At 53.2% G+C, this 22,180-nt stretch overlaps 10 protein-coding genes across 10 annotated transcripts; 5 read left to right on the top strand and 5 right to left on the bottom strand.

The window, feature by feature from the left end:
• Positions 1 to 406: 406 nt before the first annotated feature.
• On the bottom strand, positions 407 to 1,624 carry CPAR01_09436 (polysaccharide lyase family 3; the record flags this gene model as incomplete). The annotated part of the gene is made up of 3 exons (XM_060493701.1): positions 407 to 664; positions 726 to 1,102; positions 1,150 to 1,624. The coding sequence occupies 3 exons, from the start codon at positions 1,622 to 1,624 to the stop codon at positions 407 to 409; spliced, it is 1,110 nt and encodes a 369-aa protein (XP_060347831.1).
• Positions 1,625 to 3,726: 2,102 nt separating this feature from the next.
• On the bottom strand, positions 3,727 to 5,694 carry CPAR01_09435 (uncharacterized protein; the record flags this gene model as incomplete). Its single annotated transcript, XM_060493700.1, has 6 exons — positions 3,727 to 3,892; positions 3,953 to 4,372; positions 4,433 to 4,467; positions 4,569 to 4,945; positions 5,008 to 5,364; positions 5,469 to 5,694. 6 exons carry the CDS (start codon positions 5,692 to 5,694, stop codon positions 3,727 to 3,729), a joined length of 1,581 nt encoding a protein of 526 aa, XP_060347830.1.
• Positions 5,695 to 7,276: 1,582 nt separating this feature from the next.
• CPAR01_09434 (uncharacterized protein) lies at positions 7,277 to 9,450 on the top strand (the record flags this gene model as incomplete). Its single annotated transcript, XM_060493699.1, has 3 exons — positions 7,277 to 7,432; positions 7,634 to 8,613; positions 8,739 to 9,450. The coding sequence occupies 3 exons, from the start codon at positions 7,277 to 7,279 to the stop codon at positions 9,448 to 9,450; spliced, it is 1,848 nt and encodes a 615-aa protein (XP_060347829.1).
• Positions 9,451 to 10,363: 913 nt separating this feature from the next.
• On the top strand, positions 10,364 to 12,067 carry CPAR01_09433 (glycoside hydrolase; the record flags this gene model as incomplete). The annotated part of the gene is made up of 1 exon (XM_060493698.1): positions 10,364 to 12,067. One exon carries the CDS (start codon positions 10,364 to 10,366, stop codon positions 12,065 to 12,067), a length of 1,704 nt encoding a protein of 567 aa, XP_060347828.1.
• A 536-nt stretch (positions 12,068 to 12,603) lies between these two features.
• On the top strand, positions 12,604 to 13,137 carry CPAR01_09432 (glutathione-dependent formaldehyde-activating enzyme; the record flags this gene model as incomplete). Its single annotated transcript, XM_060493697.1, has 1 exon — positions 12,604 to 13,137. The coding sequence occupies one exon, from the start codon at positions 12,604 to 12,606 to the stop codon at positions 13,135 to 13,137; it is 534 nt and encodes a 177-aa protein (XP_060347827.1).
• Positions 13,138 to 13,266: 129 nt separating this feature from the next.
• CPAR01_09431 (uncharacterized protein) lies at positions 13,267 to 13,950 on the bottom strand (the record flags this gene model as incomplete). The annotated part of the gene is made up of 1 exon (XM_060493696.1): positions 13,267 to 13,950. One exon carries the CDS (start codon positions 13,948 to 13,950, stop codon positions 13,267 to 13,269), a length of 684 nt encoding a protein of 227 aa, XP_060347826.1.
• Positions 13,951 to 15,039: 1,089 nt separating this feature from the next.
• On the bottom strand, positions 15,040 to 15,333 carry CPAR01_09430 (uncharacterized protein; the record flags this gene model as incomplete). Its single annotated transcript, XM_060493695.1, has 1 exon — positions 15,040 to 15,333. The coding sequence occupies one exon, from the start codon at positions 15,331 to 15,333 to the stop codon at positions 15,040 to 15,042; it is 294 nt and encodes a 97-aa protein (XP_060347825.1).
• Positions 15,334 to 17,013: 1,680 nt separating this feature from the next.
• Positions 17,014 to 17,877, top strand: CPAR01_09429 (GDSL-like Lipase/Acylhydrolase; the record flags this gene model as incomplete). The annotated part of the gene is made up of 2 exons (XM_060493694.1): positions 17,014 to 17,074; positions 17,147 to 17,877. The coding sequence occupies 2 exons, from the start codon at positions 17,014 to 17,016 to the stop codon at positions 17,875 to 17,877; spliced, it is 792 nt and encodes a 263-aa protein (XP_060347824.1).
• A 518-nt stretch (positions 17,878 to 18,395) lies between these two features.
• CPAR01_09428 (uncharacterized protein) lies at positions 18,396 to 19,551 on the top strand (the record flags this gene model as incomplete). Its single annotated transcript, XM_060493693.1, has 2 exons — positions 18,396 to 18,715; positions 18,768 to 19,551. The coding sequence occupies 2 exons, from the start codon at positions 18,396 to 18,398 to the stop codon at positions 19,549 to 19,551; spliced, it is 1,104 nt and encodes a 367-aa protein (XP_060347823.1).
• A 279-nt stretch (positions 19,552 to 19,830) lies between these two features.
• On the bottom strand, positions 19,831 to 21,595 carry CPAR01_09427 (uncharacterized protein; the record flags this gene model as incomplete). Its single annotated transcript, XM_060493692.1, has 4 exons — positions 19,831 to 19,907; positions 19,994 to 20,914; positions 20,995 to 21,127; positions 21,185 to 21,595. The coding sequence occupies 4 exons, from the start codon at positions 21,593 to 21,595 to the stop codon at positions 19,831 to 19,833; spliced, it is 1,542 nt and encodes a 513-aa protein (XP_060347822.1).
• Between the last annotated feature and the right edge of the window lie 585 nt (positions 21,596 to 22,180).

Here is a 22,180-nt window from a genome sequence, read left to right as displayed (position 1 = left end):
ACTGATTGCATGACAAGGCGCAATGATAAGAGTCAACTGAGACTTTTCCATCTTCTCCCGTTCTCTGTTGGCTTCGTATAACATCCAACTCCATCGATGTCGCAATAGCCCGAGGGCCGTGCCGGCGAGGTGGGTATCGGATTCAGTGGGTCACTCGGGGCCGGGACAGTCGGGCTTCCGGGTCCCGGCAACGAGATTCGGTCTCCAGAGAGAATCGAGTAACTCCGACAGCCACACCCAACGTAATCAAATAATAGATCTGAAAAGCTCATCTTCTTAATGTTGTTTATCAATTTGTTTGGGGAAATTAGTAAGGATATTGATTAACAGTGTCATGCCTTCAGCACCACATCGCAGTCGGCCTTAAGCCATGTCGCATCTGAGGCAATCGTCGCATCTGAGGCAATCAGTTGAATCCATCCGGCCAGTAAGCCTCAAGCCACTCATATGGCTCCTCGGGCTCGTATGCGTTCTCCACAATTCCCTCCCATTCGGTGATGGCGTCTCTCGTCTCGTTGTACAGGGCGTACTTCTGATCTGGGCCGGTGCCAACCGTGATTGGAACGGTTTGCATGTTGTTTGCAATCTCTTTGTCGATCATCACCTTCAAGTCTTTCAGCTGAGTGTTCTTGATGCGAATCTCGTCGCCGTAGTTAGGGTTAATCTGTCGATGACAGGATATTAGCCGCATGTCAAAGACCCAGGCATAATGATTGGGTACTCACGATGCCCATTCTGTTGCCATTGATTGCGATAACGTTCTGAATGGTTGCATTCCGCTTTGACTGGTTCAGACAATTACCGCAAGATTGGTAGAAAGTCTGAGGTATAACATTAGTGGGATTTCTAAACATGGTGAGCATGGAGAGAGGTTTGACGAACTCCGAATCCATCAGCATAGAAGCCAGTAATGTTGTACTTCCCGCCAAGAGAGTTGTCTTGGAAGATCTTCCAGAAAGGTCAGCAATTTTCTTACTAGTCATGGCGCAGAGAGAAAGGCCGACCTTGTCAGTGGCATTGCGAGCGCCGCCACCAATCACTCTCAGTTGAGTGTTCAAGCCCTTCGAGGTGAGGGCGTCTTCACAAACATCTTCCCACCACACTGTCACACAATCAGCTTGGCACTTCTAAAACAGGACACTGTCCCACCATTCTCAACCCATGCGTCGCCCAATGCATGGATTCCCTCAGCCTGGTGTTTGCCAATAATGACGTTGCGGATTGTCGAGCCAGGGAGAAGATTGAAGACCGCGTCGGCATCCGTGCCCTCTGCAATGATGGACAGAGTTAGTATAGGTTTTTGGATCATAGCAGAAATCACACCGGGGTCAAACATACCAGCTTGCTCATTGCAGCTGCCTTCAACACGCTCGTAACGCTTCATGCCTCCGTCGAAGACCTGCCCAGGAAGAATGTACATGGCTTCCTTAAGGACAACAGTCTCGTTCGAAACCGGGAACTTGGTGACAGGAAACGGGAACCGCGGCGGTGGCCGTTCACCAAGGTCGCCTTGCGTCGCATCTGCGGATCCGCCTGGGCCATCGCCTTGCTGGCGACGCTCAATGGCAGCGGATTGGGCCAGAGCAAGCAGAAGAGAGAAAGCTGATGCGCTGTTGACCTTCATGGTGACTGCAGTATGCAACGATCTCGGCGAAAATATCAGGTCGCGTTGAGAGCGTCAAAGGCCTCGGACTTTCTGCGATCAATCAAGAATATGAGAGAACAATCTTCACCATTCGATGTAACCCGAGCCTCTTGCAGGTCGTCGCGCTTCCTTTATACCTAATTTTTCCACATCTTTCACCTTTCAGTCCAAACCTCTCAGAGCTCTCCGAGTTGCGCGGTTGATGGATGACATAGCTCCAAGAGCTCACATCCAACCCCGTCATTGGTGCTACCCTACTAGATTGTCAAAAACATCATGGGAAAGGGAACATGTAGGAAAGAATGCAACGGAGGATTGAAGGTCAAAATTCCCATGAATCAATGCTCGAGGATGGGCTTACAAGCCCCTTGGCAAAGCTTGGCGTTTCTCGAGATGCCCACGCTTGAGCGGTCTGGTGAACGCCAGGCTGATGTCCCAGCTGGCCGGCGCGACCCCGGACCCGCACCCCGCTCATTATTATTGGGGAATCGAGAGAGGTGGGATTTTCCCCGGGAAAAGAAAAGCTTGGCTTCATGGGTCGAAGTCTGGATGCCTTCAGGCGAGGCTGACGATCTTGCGGGGAAACAAAGATTGCGTCGTTGGGGGTGCGGGGGCGGAGATGATAATCTGGAGAATCCAGCTGTGACCAGCAATACATTGCTAACTTGCATCATACATTATTGGTCAATAAGTAGGGCCTCAGTGCCAGTCACAAGAGTTGTCTATCGTATCTTCAGGGGCCTCGCCTGGAAGCAACGTTCTTCATTTTCTTTACGAAAGAAGAGTATTCGCACGACAACCCCAACATAGGATTATTGGGATAACGTATTCGCATTCAATAGACCTGGCGAGACTGATGGAAGAGGATTATCATCTAGGAATAAGTCAAAACCTGATAAAAGTTAGAGACAAAAATGGGAGAATGTGGCGTCGTGATGGTTGCTTGCCAAGCCATGTACGCCATGCGTTCTAAGTGGCACAGGTACTCGCGTCTCTCATTGCCACCACTAGAGACAGTAGAAGAATACTTGGCAGGCTGCGAGCCAAGTCTCATCTGCACTGGCTTGTCTTTGCCCCAACCTTTCAGCATCGCGAAGTCTTACATCAGGTCACCAAGGATACTTACTGGGGAGCCTGACCACTACATCGGTGCCAAGATTGACCAGGCAAAACAATTCCCTCCAATAGTTCGTTATATATCACCTGTTATGAAGAAACCAAGAGCATATGTGAGCATAATTTGCACGTGGCTGCAACAAAGGACAATATGTGTAATACGGGAAATGAGCAGAGCACCTGCCCGCGATTTACCTGCCCATAAGTAAGCAGGTAAGTAATATAGTACAAAGGGTTGCGTATGAGACTTCGACCACTCAGGTTGTCGGTTGGTCAAAATACTGCTGTCTTCAATTCTCGAAGTTTCCTCACGCAACGTATGCCAGGGCACGGAGACCGAGATTTCTGAGAGTGGATGGCAATTTCATGGCTATCACATGTTCATGGATGAACACATTCTATGTGTCCGCATCCAGCCAAACCATTGGTTTCAGCGTCACTGGGCAGTGGTCTATCATGGCTTTCGCACGTCAAGATACTCGAAGCCAACCTGACGTGAGACACCTGCTCAAAAGTGGAGCGTATCTCAGCCATCGCAAAGATCGTCAGGTACAGCTTCAAGATCTAAGGTGGCATTGTGTCGGTCTAGTCATCGATCAACAACTAAGATGCTGCAGACTACCTAGCCTTGGAAAACTACAACATCCCCACGCATGCTTCCTCGGGGCTTCCATTGCTGAGTAGGTCCAAGCAGTAGCTCGTGAGTGGTCAGAGTAGGATCGCTATCACATGCCTCCACATCAACTTAAACCTTGCAGAGAATGGGACCAATTGGAACGATGTGGATATCTCAAATCGGATAAGAGGCCTGTGGGATGTGCCGTTCACTTGAATTCCCGGTGAGCTAGGGGCGTCACCAGGTTACGAAACTCCTATAAGTCATAGCAGCAGATCGTGCCCCAATCTTAGTGTTGGCTTGTACTGATGCTGCTTGTTCTTCCTTGCTATATCAATATGTGCTATGCTTATGCGCGCTCTCTCTTCTCAACCTCCTCAACCTTTGCCTGAGCGTGAACCCTCGCGACTCCAGCCGCAGAATCTTTGCCGTCGAAGAGCATGGAAATTTCTTCCAATGTAGGACCCCTTGTCTCCACGAAGAAGAAGTATATGACCAGGCACTCAATTACCAGACTGTGGATACCGCTTCGTCAGTTTCTATTCAGGACAGCATCATCCAGCAAGGGCACTTACATGGCGATGTAAACGAAGTAAAAATGCCACTCCAGCTGCTCAAGCCCCAAGGGGTTGACCCATTGGTTAAAGACACCACTCAGTGCAGTGAAGCAGAAACACAAGGTGAGGCCTTTGGCGCGAATATTGTACGGCAGGATCTCGACGGTGTAGGAGACGGTCAGGCCGGGCCAAGCGGCTCCCGCGACACCGTAGAAGACGAAGATCATAGCCACAACGGCGATGCCAGCCGATGAAGACTGGGTTTGGGCGTACACTGCGCTACAAGCCGTCCAGATGGAGAATGAGATGAGCATACCGACGCCGGCGAAAAGAAAGAGTACTCGGCGTCCGATTCGGTCGACGAAAAAGGCGGCCGTGAGCGAGACAAGCCAGCACCAGATGGTCAGGCCACCGTTGATGTAGGATTGTGTGATGGAGCTGAGAACCTTCGTCAGATACTTCATTGACCGCAACCATTGCAGAGAACTTAAAACTCACTCTTTGATGCCAATAGTTCCCAGAATAACGGCAAGCTGCACAATTTTGATTAGACGCAATGTTCTTCAACCTGTATTCTCAAAGTTCACAACTCTGAGAGCACCTGCGGGCTGCTTTGGAGTACCAAGAAACTTACATAGTATGACACCAAACCGTTACCACTGCACTGGGAAAAGATGGCAGTCGCAATAATGAGCCCGCAACGCTTGCGATTTCCTGGAGTTCGTACGAGTTCCATCCAGCCGCTTTGTGCCGAAGCCTCCTTCTCAAGCCGAAGAGTGCTAGTGATCTCGGCAAACTCCCAATGCGCGAATTCGTCGTTTTCATTGTTGTTGCCATGGTACTTGATGAGAACCTTCTTCGCCTCGGCCTCCTTGCCCTTGCTGATCAACCATCTTGGGCTCTCGGGGAGGAACCAGATGGCCATCAACTGGATGCCCGGCATCATGCACTGCAATCCGGTAGGTAGTCGCCATTGTAGATCGCCGGCTTGTTTTGTGAGCGTTCCGAAGCCTATTTCACACCAATCATTAGTAAGATGCCATGATTCGGGTTCCAGGGAACTGGGTACATACAAGACCAGGCCGCAATGATACTACCTAAGTACCAGAGCGTGTTGTAGAGAGTCGTGACCTTGCCGCGATGCTGAGGGTGTGCCACTTCGGTGATGAGCAGGGGACAAGTGCCGTTTGAAATATTGGATCCCGCGCCCATGATGAAGCGACCGATGAGGTACATGGCGTCCCTGCCAGATCCAAAGGGGAAAGACTGCAGCAGCGCACCAAAGATGACGAGGAGGCAGCCGATGGCGGTGCCCCATTTTCGGCCGAGGCCGTCGGCGATGTAGGGTGCGAAGAGGAGGACGAAGAGACCGCCAAAGCCTGGCATGGCACCGAAGATTCCGAGTCGACTTCCTGAGGGGTGGTCGAAGACTATACGAAAGTTCGTCAGTACACAGACGTTGGAGACATAGATATCGTTTGAAGATTGTGACATGCGTAATCACAACATGCCACAATCATCACATTCATCTTACAGGTCTGCCATGACTGCATGGTCTGAAGTCCGTTCAACAAGCTTCCGTCGTAGCCTAGTGTCGTAGAGCCCAGGAAGAGGAAGACCATCATGAAGTAAAGTTTCCTCAGCTCTGTCTGCTTAAACCACGGCAGCGTCGATGCTTCGGGTGGCTGTAGATGCGGATCGTCCATAGCCGCAACGTCGACGTGGTCAACGCCGTGACTTTCCTTCTGCTTCAGATCCATGACTTCGTTGCGAGTTGGGTATAAAATGAGTCAAAAAGGCAAATGCAACACTCGGAAAAGAAGAGTTGAAGGGCCTGGTGTTCGCTACCGAGATGCCGGCTTGCTGCATCTTATGATTCCTGGGTAATGGGACCGGGGCAAGTGTACTTATAATAAATCGGTAGATGGTACTGGGTGAATGGCATCTCGATATTGCTCAACGCCCACCAACCGTGCCGTGACCCTTTCCCGCTTTCGAACTGAACAGCCCACCCCCGAGGCGAAGACCGAGGGTGCTGTATCCGATGACGGCTCGAAAGCGGCCGAGCAAACAGGCCACACAACTCAACAAGATGGGCTACTCCTCTCCCTATGAGGCGTCACTGAGAGAAAGCGGGTATCCAAGTTTTTGCCAGTACCGAGAAGTAGGAGCACGAGACACTAGATGTTCATTGGAGCGACAAGTCCCCGTGGGGGTGGATTGCGGGAATCTCAGGGAAAAGACTGGACGAAGAGAAGAGAACAGGAAGTACAAGATCCAATATTATTTCTCCACATTTAGGTTCCGGGGAAAGCTGCTCGCCGCCTGTTCATGTCAAGGTCTGGTCTGTGGCACATCCTGGGAGTAAGGTTAGGTAGGCATGGCGTGGTCAATTAGTTAGTCAGGGACGAGAAATTCGTTCAAGTTCCTCCAACCCAGCGGTCCGGATGGGCTAGCCCATGAAAATGACTGAAGAATGGATTGTCTGGGGGAAAAGGTAACCTCAACCAACCAACCAAATGACAGATTGGACTTCCTACCCAGCGAGCGACAAGCATCTGCAGAAGAAAATCACAGTGTACTTGCTTTCTTTCGTACGAATACCAGCGAAGAGCATGAGGAAGCAGGGAATGTTAGAGTTCCTGGAAGGTCTGGAGCTATGCCCTTCAGAGTCTGGGCCTGACTCGATTCGTAACGCCCCAGTGCGGGGCTTTTCCCTGCAAGTTTCTTCCGAGCACATGGAGGCTAATGAGAGCAAAGAGGAGCAGAGAGGAGCAGAGAGATGGAGTAAATCCGACGTTTCTGCGACGCAGAGCGCCCTGCAAGAAGGTTCAAAATACACAACTCCCGACAATTCTCCTCGGATGTCCCTCTGCCCTCCCCCCGACCGTTGCCTCTCTCACACTTTCCCTTCTCCAGACTACTCCAAGTCTCCAACATCTTTGTTTCTTTGGGTCTCCTTCTGGGCAGAACAAACGCGGGAATATCGCCGGACAATCATGACCCATGCGGCCACGTTTTGACGGACGTTGATCCATCCTCTCCGCACTCCAGCCTACCATATCGTCAGCTTGGAAGCTTCATATTCCCAAACGCCACCTAAACAGGCAAAGAGCCGAAAGCTGTGTTCTCCACCATTGGATCATCTGCTCCCTCCCCGGATTCTGAGAGGTTTATCCGGGGAATCGAACACAACCCACAGCTGTGCAGGTTTGATGAGTGGCAGCAGCTTGTCTGATCCGATCTAATCTGGTGCTCATCAGTGTGAGCGGGCTCGGGTCTTTTGATACGGTCTGACAGAGACTACTGCCGTCTACCAACCAACCACCCAAGCCACACATCATGGAGATCGACCAAGCAATTGGGCCACCACCAGACGGAAACGGGGCTCACTCCCCACTTTCGACGTCTCCCGCCTCACCAGCCAGTGGGCGGCCGAGGGCCAAGATTATCAGGAATCAGAACGCCTGCGACGCATGTCGGTCCCGCAAAGTCAGAGTGAGCAGCACGAAAGTCTAGCCCTTGATGTCTCACGAGACCTCTACCCATGATGACTAGTTTTCATCATCGGGTACCTCGTACAGAGACTTTTGTAAACATCTGACCGTGGACGACATTGGTCAATTCTATCCCATGTTTCTTTCGTCCCGAAGTTCAACCATCTCACCCCAGACTCTGTTGAACTGACTGGACCGGCAGTGTCTCTACGGCTCGGGAGAGGGTCGATGCCAAGGCTGTACATTCCTCGACATACAATGCACTCATGAACGGCCGCGGAGGAGGAGGGGACCACCAAACAAGTCCGTCCAAGCCCCGGCCCTGCATCTCATCTCATTATGGGATGATGCTATCCAGCCGACAGCTCACATACTAACCAACCATGACAGACACGCACAGCAGCATCGGCAGCAACAACACGGGCAACAGCAAGTAAATGCTACCGCATCGGCTGCCAGCCAGAGGAGTCCTTCAGTATCAGACATCACCTCACCAGACGTAGGCCTCGCCTACCAAACCTCACCCGCCGCCTCATCCTCGACCCACACTCAGACACCCCAGTCTCATTCTCACTCTCATCCTCACCCTCACACAACTGCCACGCCTCACTCAGCAACAGACCTGCGCGCCATCATCGCAGGCGCGCCGAGTCCCAACACCACCACGGGATCCCACCACAGCGACCGTCTCGCCCTCTTCGCCTCCGAAGACCTCGTCCAGCGGATGCTCCACGACTGGTTCGAGAAAGTCCACGCCCTCGCCCCCGTCCTCCACCGGCGTCGCTTCCTGCACCGACTCAAAGCCGGCGAGGCAAACACCGACCGCACCTTTTGCGCCCTGGTCGTGAGCGTCTGCGCCGCGACGGTAGCGACGCTGCGGAGGGCCGACTACAGCCCCGTCACGGTCGAGCGGTGTCTGGACTTCATCGAGGAGCAGCACTTGCTCGACCATGGCCTTCGGAAGCCCGTCTACTCGCTGGACTGGTGCGTCGCAATGTACAATATCGGCACGTCGGCCAGCTCGATGAACGAGGACGGGCTGGGGGACATGGGGTCGTTCCATGGTATGTCCGAGGCGGCGGCGGGGGCGAGGTTCCTTGCGTACTACCGCATGGCGGACCTGGATATGTCCGAGCAGCAGCTGCTGAAGAGGCTCTTTTGGCTGATCTTTGCGGCGTATTGGTACGTTGTCCCCATGAATGAATGCAATTACCCCTGTCTTTACCCCCCACCCAAACGCAAATACAAGCTTGGAAAAGTCGAGATGAGGAATAATCTTCGGTTGACGTTTTCCTTCATCTGAACAGTAGTGCGGACATATTCGGCAGACTGTCCGTAAGTATCGTCTCTCATCAAGAGAACCGCGCCCACCTGCGCCCTTTACCCCTGACAGACTCGCAACTCGAGACAGGGCCACAGCTGTCCCACGCGGAATTACCGCCGTGGCACGGCGATACAACTTCCTACGTACCGGGATTAAACCAGCTAAGCGACCTCTTCCTCATATGGCATGAGGCGCAAACCGCCCCCATGAGCCTCTACGGCGGCCAAGAAGAGGCTCTCAAGCACTGGCTCGCCAAAATCCAAACAATCATTGACAACTTTCCGCCCGAACTACGCTGGCGCGGGGGTCTGTCCCGCCCCTCTCACATAACAGAAGGTCACGACACACAAATCGCTAACCTCTTCATCACGAGCCTCAACATCCGCTCCAATTTGCTGCAAAAGTTCGGTTCCACGGTCAAGACGCGCGCGGCGGAGCACCAGCGCATCGTTGACGACCTGCTCGAGATCCTGTACCACATGCCGCAGCACGTCCTGGAGCAGAACGGCAACAGCCTGATTCCGAAGCTGAGGGACTGCGGGGCGGCGTACATGGAGCAGATGGACGTTGGCGACGGCGCGCTGGTGAGTGAGGGCGCTAGGCTGAAGCTGGAAAAGTTACTGCGGAAGCTGGATGATATTGACTGCTGGCCTGGCTTGCCTGGCATCGAGAGCCCGCAGAGTAATAGGCAATGAAATAAAGACAAGTTAAATGACCCGAAGTACTTACTTAACCCGCGAAACTAGTGCGACTACCTCATGCATGAACCGAAACGTCCCATGATGTTTTCCCCAGGAGGATGTGATGGTGGGCGGGAACTCTCTTCGGCGGCAGCCCGAACGGAACGTTGTGACTCCACACATCCACAATCCATCCGGCGTGGTTGTGGGTTGCGGAGACTTTATTTCTGGAGACTGTGGGTTTGAGGAGATCCAAAGCCTCAACAGATGCGAAGTATTTCCGAAGTCAACGCATGTTTAGTTCCTGGAACTCGGATCAAAGAGTCTTCTTCCAGCTTTCAATTTCTCCAACTAAAATGCGTCATCAGAAGTGCGGGGAAATGGTCTTAAGTCTTGAATGTTAACCCACCTTGACATAGACTAGAACATGGGACAATAGTAACAGAATATAGCATATCCGAAGCTGTAAGTCGAGTTGCGAAGAATATCCGAAGCCATCCAAAGGGATCGAACTCGGCCCATCAGGCGATCTGCAAACTCCCGTCTGACATGCCGCGGCAGTAATGGATCCTCTTCCCCATTCAAACGTCTTGAAGCGGACGAATGGTGGACGTTTCGACTGCCGGAAGCAGATAGAAGCCCACACCGGACAACCATTCAGCAAGTCATCTTCGGATTCTCCGAGGCGGAGCTGGCGCCGGCGAGAGACCCTCCAAAAAGCGGTTCGTTGATAGAGAAAGCTCCTCGGGATAATGTTGACTCGAAATCATTCTGACATTATTTCAACCTGACAACGAGCGACGAGCGTTTCCAATCCGTGGTCTTCAGCTCTCTGTCCTCTCCCTTCTAACTCTTCCCTGATCTCACGCTGTCTCGTTCCCAACTGCCTTCAAACACAAACACACACTCTCTCTCTCAATTGCCCATCATGACAGCATCAGAATCCCCCGCCATGCAACTCCCTCACCTACGCCGCACCAATGGCAACACCCAGCTCTACCTCAAGGGCAAGCCCTTCCTCATGCTCTCCGCCGAGCTTCACAATTCCTCCCTCTCCTCCGCCCGCTTTATGTCCGAGGTCTGGCCCGCCATGAAGTCAAACCACATCAACACCCTCCTCGGCGCCGTGACATGGGAGGACATTGAACCCACCGAGGGCAACTTCAACTTCTCCGAGCTCGACGCTGTGCTCGCCGGTGCGCGGGAACACGATATGCACCTCGTACTCCTGTGGTTCGGCACCTACAAGAATGGCATCTCGACGTACGCGCCGCACTGGGTAAAACGAGATACTAAGCGCTTCCCGCGCGTGCAGGTCCTTGAGAAGGGAGGCGTCAAGAGGACCATTGAGATGGTCACGCCGCTCAGCGAGGAGGGTTGCGCGGCGGATTCGAGGGCCTTTGCTGCGCTGTGTAAGCACCTCGCCCAGGTCGACGCCAAGCACAACACGGTGCTCATGATCCAGGTCGAGAACGAGACGGGTCTTCTGGGCGACTCCCGCGACCGCTCCCGCCGCGCCGACAAGGCCTTTGCCGCGCCCGTACCCGAGGCGCTCCTCCGTCACCTCAACGAGAAGTCAGCCGACCTACACCCCAAATTCAAGGCCCGCTTCGCCGATCCGCCTGCCTCGGGCTCGCACTCGTGGACATCCGTCTTCGGCTCCGGACCTCCAGCAGACGAAGCCTTCATGGCCTACCACATCTCCTCCTACGTCGGCCGCGTCGCCGCCGCCGGAAAGAAAGAATACGATATCCCCTTCTACACAAACACCTGGCTCAACTTCGATGACCCCGCAGACCTCGACCTCCGCGGCGTCCCCATCGTGGTCGGCGGCGGCGCAGCACCAGGCATCTACCCCTCCGGCGGACCCTGCCCGCATGTCCTCGACATCTGGCGCCACAACACAATCTTCACCGCCGAAAAGTCCCTCGACTTCCTCGCGCCGGACCTTTACTTCCATACCTACGAGGCCGTGTGCAAAGACTACGCGGCCCAGGGCAACCCGCTCTTCATCCCCGAGCAGCGCCGCGACGAGAACGGTGCCCGGAGGGTGTGGTTGTCCTACGGCACCTACGGCGCCCTCGGCGCGAGCCCCTTTGGCATCGATACCGGCCCGGAGATCGTCGGGCGCGAGTTCAAGCTGCTCGCGCAGGTGGCGCCGTACCTGCTCGCCGCGAAGCCCGAGGATAGGTTCGGCTTCTTCTTTGACGAGGAGATCAACACGGCGGGCAAGGGCGAGAGGTGGACCAAAGTGATTGGCGACGTTGAGGTCATCGTCGAGCGCGCTTTCGTGTTTGGCAAGCCTGGACCCGGCGGCGGTATGATTATTCACCTCGGCGACGCCAAGTTCCTGGCCGTGGGCCGCGGCTTCAACGTCCACTTCAAGAGCGTGCGGCCGGAAGCAACGTTTACTGGAATTCTTGCGGCTGCTGAGAAAGAGGTTGATGAGAAGGGTGAGCTCCGGACGCTGCGGGTGTTCAATGGTGATGAGACGCGCAGCGGAGAGTTTTTGATTATGCCTAATGACGATCCGGACTATGGTGGATTCCCCATTGCTGTTACGGTCCCGGCGCGGACGTGTATTGTTGAGGTTGAAGCGTACTGGGTTGCAGAGGATGAGGAGGACCGATGAATTGCATTGTCTATTGAGACTGAGATGAAGACATCCACACTTGAGAATGACTTACTAAACTAGGACAAGGTATGGTTCTACCGTTCCGACTGGTTAGAACAGGTACAGAAGGGGTACGATATAGAGATATGAAAGACTTCATAGACAGATTGTACATGCAATTCACGATTTAATGACACTCTTATCCCTAAGCAGTTCAATCAAGTTTGCGCTGAGGTGTTGGCGATGTCAAGTATTGGCGGGGGGCTTGACTATGGCTCGTGTTATCGGCACCCGCATCGCGAAGGGCGTCAATGACAACTCTGACGTAGACGCTGACAAAACACAACACAAAGCTCACGCCCTTTGAGATTTCTAAGCATGCAAACTTCGACTCTCATATGTTCGTCTTGAAGGTTTCAATAACCCCAATTTACTGCAAAATCTGGAGCCTTTAGAGCCTGAGACCTCATCATTCACCGGTCGCAACTCACTCACATCTCACTCAACAACTCAACACCACGAAATCCTCTAAGACCCCCCACAACTACACAACGATGACTTCAGCCTCTTCACCGGGATCAAAACCCACGACAGTAGCAGGAGGCTGCTTATGCGGCGCCCTCCGCTACGAAGCGACCTTCTCAGACACCCACGACTTCAACGCCAATGCCCAGACGTGCCAATGCACCCAGTGCCGCAAGCAATCCGGCGCCCTCTTCGTTGCCTTTCAGCGCGTTCCCTGGCCTATGAAGTGGACGTCTCTCAAAGGCACATCAACGCTACGCGAGTTCAGCATCACACCCATGGCGAAGCGAGGGTTCTGCACAGAATGCGGCTCGTGGCTTTACTACCAAAGCGAGGGGGAGGAGTGGGGTAGTATTTGTCTTGGGACGCTTGACCAGGAGGCTCTCATCGGGGAAAAGGGTCAGAAGGGAGGGTTTGGTGCGATACTGGCGAGTGGTTTGGGTGGGCATGAATGGTGTGAGAATGAGATACCTGGCGTGACGGATGATATTCCAATGCTGAGGAGGGGGCAGAGGAATCAGCAGAATGGCAGTGATGCTGTCGTCGTGAAGGCTAAGCTGTGAAATACGATAAGTCGGTATGAGATGTAAATTGAAGCTCAATATGGTTCAAGGACCGCGCTCTTCATGAGATCAATGAACTGCTCACAACTCGCACGAACCAAGTAAAATTCGGCATCTTAAACCTGAGTATCATCGCCCCCGAAGCCATCTCATCGTCGAGCCCTTCCCCTTTCTCCCTTCATCCTCGTACTCCTCCCCGGGTCCTCCGTCCTCTCCCCGCTCGTTCGCCGCATTCCATCGCCGATACGCCGCCTCAACCAACCCTCCAACCTCCTCCCTCGTCCCGCCGACCGTCCCGAGAACCATCAACGCCTCCGTCTCCTCAATCCAATTCTGCAGTCTTCGGAAATCAATCTCCTTATTCTTCAACTTATCCGGCATCCCTTGCCCCTTCATCCACGTCAACACGCCCGCGACAACGGTATTCACGCCGCCGAGCACCGTGATACTTGTCCGGTGAACCCCCGCCTTGGGGCCCAGGCAAGTGAGCACGCCGCCGACGACGATTTGCGTTGCGTGGCAGCTGTAGATGAGTACGGTGGCGAGGATGCGGAGGGTGCGGAAGCGGCGGTGGGCTGCGATGGTGGAGGCGTAGATGCCGAGGGCGGAGGTGCGGCCTGCTTCGAGGTCGCAGTCGTCGGCGGGCTGAAGGTGGGTGTTTATGCCGACCGCGCGGCGGAAGAGGAGCAGCGTCGAATGGTTGGGGTCGGTGTCGGTTTCGTTATGGGGAGAGGAGGGGGAGGCATCGCGCGGTAGAAGCGGGGAGTTCTCGTTGTCGTCGTTACTTGGACGGGAGGGGAGAGGTTTCGACATGGCGGGCTTCGGCAGTCGTCTCGGTACTCTGATTTTGACAAGGGTCTTTGAGATATCGAGGGATGGAACCTTGAGCTTGGAGATTCGAGTGAAAAATATGTACACTTGAATCCCGTAACTCAAGGACAGCCATCATTTATCAAGGCCAACGCATCAGCCATGGCTGGGATGGCTGGGGAACAACAACAACAACCCACGGACCTGAAGACGTGATAAGCATCGGGTCATAAGGGACTACGAGACCATGCTTCTGGTCGCATTTCGATATCGCGAACCGATCACATTGATGGTGTTCGTGTCAAAAATATGGGTAAAACCAAACCTGCACTAACACGGAACACTGCAGCGGGCCGTTGGAGGGTGTGACGGAGCCAACGGTTATTGGCCGCAGATAAGTTGAGATGAGACCAGAGTCACTTGTCGCTGGTCATTCACAACGGTAGAGTCTTTTAAGATGAAGATGAACCTGTGTCTGAGCTTCATCAGATGACTTCACAAGCTCTTGCATTAAATAAGAACCTTAATGAAAGAGAAGGCTGTCTAGACAGAGGTTCTAGGTTCAGAATGGGATCCTCGGTGAGATCTCGGTGAGTATCACGGTCTCGGTGAAGACCTTCGGTGAAGGCTGAAGCTGAATGGCTCCCTGTAGAGCAGCGCTGCAGGGCTGGATTTCAATAAAATGCTATGTCGATGCAATCCGTTATCACACATAAATACTCCGACTCTCATCAGCGAAGCACAATGGATCTGATGTCGTCTCACGTGAAAGACCATGATTACAGTCTCGGCACATCTCTGCCGGCCCTCCAAGACTTGGCTTCTCACACCTGCTGCGAACGCCGCGATGCCGCATTACCCTCAAGTGAGATCGTTTGAGGCGATCAACTTTGAGCGCCGATCTGACCCCTTCAGAAGTAGTGCGCAATGGCCGGTGGTGGTCTACCACGCGACAAGAAAAAACACTCTCAACTGTTATGCGTCCTTGCTGGCATTTGTCGATCCCTGACGTCAGGGACTCGGACCGACCGCAAGGGACATGCGTCTCTCTGCATTTCTGTCACTCTGGCGCGGTGTCGAGCGCGGGTGCTGTCAGCTTTCGTGAACGCACATCAATAGTCCGGACGGCGCCCCGGGTTGGGACATGATTCCGTCATTGAACCGAATCCCTCGCGTTGTCGGCAGCCGGGACCCTTGAAGGGCTCCTGGAAGCTGGAGGCCCTGGAATTCAGAAGGGGGCTCGGACAAGGGGAATCCGAGCAGCGCAATGAAGAGGCACGAAACGGTGGGACAGACAGGAGGCAGAGGCAGGAACGAGATCAAGCTTGACGCAGGAGTCGGGGAGATTAGTCCGGGCTTGAAATATCTGACATGGGCGCGCAGCATTAGAGACTTCTGTACCGAGTAGAGTGAGTGGGAAATAGGAAGACAACAGGAAGAGGCTGGAGAAGCGCGGCGTGCGGCTGTGTTTGTAAGAGTGAAACTGAGCCGCCGTCGGGAAGTTATTTGCTGGGACCAAGAGTTCGGAGGGACTCCGCGTGTAAAGCCACAGCTATTCCCGGATAAAGGAAGATGCAACGGCGACTGGCCGATGAGGATGAGGATGAGGAGGGAAAAGAGGGTGGTCAGGGATCTGTTCGATGCTTGAAGCCTGCGGGATGACGCCAAAAACAGCCATACGGGATCTTCTTCTAGACTCCGCCGGGGAAGCCAAATTCTCACCTATGGGGCGCGAGTTCACTAGCACTCTTTACCGAACAGTCTCCTCTCACCATCCGAACCCAGCCGTCTTATTATTCCTATCCATACTTTTGTTTCTCTTATGTGAATCTCACTGAACCACTCACACTCCGAATGATCCCATGAGCCCCAGCCACGGAGAATAATCAAACAGCTTAACACAAGGAATAATGATGGAGATTGAATGAGAAAACGTGAGATGGCGGTAAAAATGGAAGCTCAGTGGAAGACTTCCGGGGTTGGTGAAACAGATTGGCAGGTGCCTAATGCGGGACAAGACTCATTTTCCCTGTCAGAGATCATTCAATTTTCTGCGGGGAGTTGCACTCAGTGTGTAAAAACCACCTTCAGGTACCGACGCTAAGATGTAAAGATGCAAAGAAATGGAACTCTCAAGCCATGTTGCTGTGCCGTATTTTCCAGACGAGAGACATTCTAACGTCGGACCCTTGCTCTGTGTCTTTTCTTCTTTGCGTGTAATAGATCATAGACGGTACGAATAGATCATGGATGGCAACATTCGAAGGAACGAGACCTTGGGGCCCTTCACTCCGTCCACGCAACACTCAATCTCTTTTCTCACTCCAGCTCATCTCATCTCACACTAACAACTCACGAGACTGATAGAAGGATCACGGCGATTGAAAGTCGCACCGCCGTGCCTCCGCCGCCGCCTCATTCATCCTCCCCGAACTTCCAACGTCCTTCTCCTGTCACTCGCCCTACCCATCATCCCGTCCTTCGGACTCATTGACATAATCCTATCCCTCGGCCTCGCCTTCGCCTTGACATGTCATCCAGACACTACTCCTCTAAAGTCTCCCCTCCGTCATCCTTGTCCGACCACCCCCGCGTCCTTGCACGCCTTAGTGTCACACACCCCCCTCCCCCCTTCTTCTTCCCGCCCACCTCACTTTTCCGAACACGGCATTGGTCCAATGAACATCGCAATGAGCCGTCTGATCCTTCCGAAGGGGGTTGTTTCTCAATGAACTAGAGCTTGCAGTGTGCAGCTTCGTACAGCGCAAAGAGAAGCAAGGCAAGCTGGCAAAGCAAGGTACCGAGTCGCACCAAGGGGGTGTCCTTGCCACAAGATGATCCGTTTCCCAGCCTATGTGAGCTTATTTCCTTGGCTCTGGGTATCCGATCCTTTCACTCGGGCATCTTGTATACTTATTTAACCTCTCCGCTGCCCATGCGTCTCATCGTGAACCCGCGTCTGTAGTGTCTCATCGTAGCAGTCGTATACCTCACTCATCTCACTCACACCTAGAAACACCTCACGCTGCTGTTAATCACTTGAGCATCAGACATCTCACCACCATCATGTACTCAAACGTCTTCCTCCTCCGGTGGGCAGCCACATTATTGGCATCAACCTCTGCTGGTAAGTTCATCTTCCATAATACCCCAGATTTTTACTCTAAATCTTCAACGGCATCACTAACCCACTCAAAAGTCTACGCCGCCCCCGCGCAGCAAGCCCCGGCACTACACTCAAGAGCCGACTTCAACATCCTCGTCGGCGGCAACGTCTCCCTCCGCCTCATGCCCCTCGGCGCCTCAATCACCTACGGCCTCACCTCCTCAGACGGCAACGGCTATCGCAAGGTCCTTCGCGACCTCCTCGTCGCCGACGGGAACCCCGTCGACATGGTCGGCAACCACCCCAACGGCACAATGGAAGACAACGACAACGAGGGCTGGTCCGGCTTCCGCATCGAGCAGGTTCTCGCAAAGGCCAAGATCTCCGTCCCCGAGACGCTCCCGAACCTGGTTCTCATCAACGCCGGCACAAATGACTGCGCGCAGAGCTATGACACGGATAACGCGCACGTTCGCATGCTCGAGATGATGAACTACATCTGGGACACCTCCAAGCGCGCCACAATCGTCCTCTCTACCCTCCTCGTGAACGGGAACAACAACACGGAGGCGTGCGTCCTCAAGGTCAACGAGCAGTACAAGACACTGGCCTCGGAGCAGCAGGCGATTTCCAAGAAGGTCGTCCTCGTGGATATGCACTCTGACAAGGGCCCGCTCAAGAGCGATCTCGTTGATGGCACGCACCCCAGCGACGCGGGCTACGCAAAGATGGCGCACATCTGGTTCGATGGCATCAAGGACGCTGCGTCGCGCGGCTGGCTCGAGTCCCCTCAGCCTCTGCCTGAAAGCAAGAGGTCCGAATGACTCAGAAAGATTGCGCCGCTGCTTTACATCGTGTTCCGCTTTGCCGGATCCCCAGAGCCGTCGAGCTCATAATGCACACACCATAGAACAAGGCAAGGACAGGAGGGGAATCGCATGATACAACTGTAATGTTACTGCATCATCGCTCTACAAAAGTAATTAGCAATTCATCAAAACGGCGTTCAGGGTGGGCCACAAAAGGCTTGGAGGATACTTTTTACTTTCAATCTTCAGACAAATCACATACAATTCAATCAACTCAAGTGTCGATGAACTAGCCAATGAGACCCATCAAGTGAGATGCTATGACTTTTCTTACCGAGGGAACACAGTAGCTTCCCGAGGATGTGAACGGGTACAACTTCAGATGAGTTGCGTCGATCAGCTGATCGCCGGGATCCACGGTGAGATTAACCTCAGGATGACTCCGCTCGGGTCCGGTACGATCAACCGCAGACTCCATTCTCTCATCATCAAATACTTCATTGCATCTCCAATCATCAAAATATATAGCCAACATGTCTCGGTCAGTGTTCGCCGCCGTGTTCCTCTCCATCTTCTATCTAGCCAAGGTCGCAATCTACGACCTCTCCGTAACCAATGGCCTCATGGACTCCACAGAGTCGGCCCTTGCCGGAGAGCCGATTACGTTCACCACGTTGAAGCCGCTGGACAGCCTACTCACTATGCTCGTCCGGTTCTTCAAGCCCATCCTTGACGGCAATGACCCGAATCTTACCTTGTTCTCAATCTTCATGGCCGGCCAACTGCTCGCCGTGCATGTCCTCATTCAAGTGGAAGGTCTGAGAGCCGGAAACCGAGAAAGACTGGTCTCCTAGTGAGTTCGTCCTTGACAACCTCAGTAGAAGCCAACCCTAACAAGTGAACAGCACGACCTCCTGGGGAATGCTCTGGCAACTCATGACCTTCGGCGCCACTCTACCGCTCTATTTCCTCGCATACCTCTACACCTCCCCGATCCCAGGGTCCTTAACACCAGACGAACTCGCAGCCGCAATCTCCATCGACCCAGTCCAAGCTCGCGCGGTCATCGGCTCCCTCACCTTTGGCGCTTTCATCCCAACGCTCCTCGCAGCGCTCCCGAGCCCCAGCATCATCACTCCGCGCACCCAGGAGATCCTCCTCGCTGTCTGGCAGGCCTTCCCCCTCTGGTCCGACATCTGGCAGTTGATCTTTGCCCAACTCATCAGCGCTCTTGGCGTGGTCCCTTCAGCCGCAAAGTCGAGGCCGCAGACGAAGATCAATGACTTTCGCAGGATCTACACTTACGCCCTGTCTGTTATTGCCGTCACGACCTACGGCGTCATCGGTTATGTCTTCTGGAAGGCTGACTGGGCTTCGGAGACCGCAATCGAGGCAATGGTGCAGATTCTTCGTCCCACTTCGCCGTGGTCTCAGGTGAAGATGGTTTCGTTAGAGAGGGGCATCTTGGACTTGCTGCAGTGGGATACGTACTGCGCTTCCTTGGCGACGTGGAGCTGGATTGCCTACCTGGCGTATGGGACGAAGGGCGTCGGGCAGGTTGTGATGGACTTGGGTAAGTTGGTTATGTGGAGTGCGCTTGTTGGGCCTGGCGGCGCGGCGCTTGCTGTTATTTGGGGACGGGATGTCGGGGCTGTCAGCAAGGCGGCTGGCAAGAAGAAGACTGGATAAGGTTTCGATATGCTTGTTCATTCAAGTCTAGATATGTATCAGTTTCGATCGTAAACAAATGAATTCTTTGGCACGAGAATAGAATATTAATGTATTTGACGTCCTTCAAGGCTCTGCCAGAGATGCCACGAGGTAGATGAAACATAAAACACCTCCGAGCCAAAACGAGCGTAGGGGATAAAAACCACAAGTACACCATTGACAATCTTGTCCGATGATAAAGCCAGCCAACATCTCCGGACGCTCTCCCTTCATTTGAATTATTCGAAACATCTTGCTTTAAGCGGTGCGACTTTGTCGGACTTTACCAAGGCTGGAGTCTGCCCCAAACTCAGGCAGCATGCGCTTCCCAGGGGCTATCATAATTTCAACTTTTTCGAAAAATTAGCTTCGTCGACTAGAACACATGCAGGTTTATATAACAAAGAAATCAAATACTTACAGAAAAGTGTAAAGAAGAGTGTAAAGAAGAGTGTACTCCAGAAGATGAGAATCACAGGAACCCAGGTCGTCAAAACCATAATTTGCCCGAAGCTCCATTCGAGTTGCGGGTCACCCGCTGCGCCGCTGTTGATAGTCTGTTCGCGAAAATCAAAGAAGATGCCGAGTGTCGCGAGCATCATGCCCATCAATATCGTCTGCACGACCCGGGATTCGGCTGCGAGGAGTTGTGCTGGTGATTGTTCTCCCTTTGCAGCCTTCGAAGGTGTCGACTGTTCCCGCTTTCCAGAGGTTTGACCAAGCGATGAACCTCCCACACCAACGTTTTGAGATGTCTGGTCTTCTTTGTCTCCAATAATTTGAGTTGGCGGCTGTTTCTCCTGTCCACCTGTTCGGTTCGACGATAGTCCATCCTCTTCAGATTTCGGATCCGAATCCTGATCACTTTCTCCAGCTTCAGGAGTCGACGGTACTTCCTTTCCGGCTGTCCCTTTTTTCATATATGTGACTACCAAAACAGTCAAACTGCAGATAGCCATCATGAATACGGTGACACTCACAGACACCTGAAGGAATACCCTCACCCTTCGGTCACTCTGCAGCGTGTCCTGGAGCAACTGTTCGACAACCTTGGGCAGCTGCACGGTTTGCCACACTATCAAGCTGACCAACGTCACAAGTAGCACCCCTAAGAGGGCCAAGACTGCAACAGTGGTCAAAATCACCAGGCCCCGACGTCTTGCTGCTTCCTGAAGCATCAAGCTAGCCATGAATGTGACCTGAATACTGAATAGCGATGCCAGAGCCGAGAGTTGCGAGTCATACACGGTGAGATCTTCGCCAGCCATCCATCGTTCGACTTGTCTGTCTTGTCCGTTGCCTGAGGCGGCAGCGGCGGTATGGATCGAGGCAGTTACTAAGCCTAGACTCAGGAAAACGGAGCTCGAGTAGAACGTTTCCAAGATCTCTTTAAAAGCACTCATGAGGCTGCGGTAGGTCGACATCCGCCAATCTGGGACGCGGTTTTTGGGTCTTCTAGGGCCTTCAAGATGCGGTTTCCGGCATAATATTCCACAACCTTGGCGACATAGAAAGCGATAATGAGCCAGGCCTCGATACAGAAAGTGACCATAACCTATATGCACATGTGATTAGCTTCGTAGTTCCTGAAAGTCTGGTTGTTTCAGCTCACCCCAACACCCGCGATATCAGCGTTGCCTTGAATCCCAAGAGACCAGCGGAGCTCGTCGATACACGTCGTGTTTGCCGACTTTTCGAGCTCTAATTGGACTGCATCTATGAAATCCAAGGCACTCGAAGTTGTTTCAACGTCGCAAGTAGCATTAGCGATCATTGAGACACAACCACACGCAGATAGGTACCAGGACGCTATCTGCTGAGGCGTGCCGTAGCCAAGCTCTCCCGTAGAATTGGTCTTGAAGGAGGACTGAACCAGATTGGAAAGGGCGTTGATGTGGACATTGCAATAGTCCAATTTCGGAGAGGTGCGGATAATGCTGTTTGCAAAGTTGCCCAGTGACGAACAGTTGGCGGTCACATTCCAAGTCAAGTTTGGCAGCGATGCCCACCAGGGCAAAGTCATGTTGCGGGACATGGCGCCCGGTCGCGGAGTGTGATTAAAGCAGGCTCGAGAATAATGCAGACAATAGCAGAAAGTAAGAGTCGAGAAGAGAGCTCGGGAAGAGGTGTCAAGAAAAGGGTTCGAGGGGGGAGGTTCGAGAAACAAGATCAAGAGAGTAGCTCGAGAACAGGGATCGAGAGGCTTTCCCAAGAAGAGGGATCGTGAAGAGGTATCAGGAAGGAGTATTGAAAAGGGGTATCAAAAGCGAATACCAAGAAGGGGTATTAAGAAGCAGCGCCAAGAATGGTTATGAAGAAAGGGTATCAAAAATGAGAACCAAGAAGGAGTATCGAGGAGAATGATCAAGGAGAAGGATGAAGAGGGAGAACCAAAAGGGAGGATCAACAGGGCCATCCTATACTTATAAATGCTGAATGAGCGCGGAATATGTATGTGTGTGCGCGCGCCTTGGAATGGGTTCCTACAGCAAGCCTACTGCCCAACTCAATGTATCAGGGTGGCCGGCTGCCTCCCGCCGAAGAAGACATCAACTCAAAGCCTCCGTGATGGAGCGAGCAATGACGTTGTCTTGAGAAAAGAGAGAAG

The sequence above is a fragment of the Colletotrichum paranaense genome, assembly GCF_030867605.1.
Source record: "Colletotrichum paranaense strain IMI 384185 chromosome Unknown Scaffold_7.1, whole genome shotgun sequence".
NCBI lineage: Eukaryota > Fungi > Ascomycota > Sordariomycetes > Glomerellales > Glomerellaceae > Colletotrichum > Colletotrichum paranaense.
The sequence above is the reverse complement of the archived record's forward strand: the minus strand, read 5'-3'. Positions and strand labels throughout refer to the sequence as shown.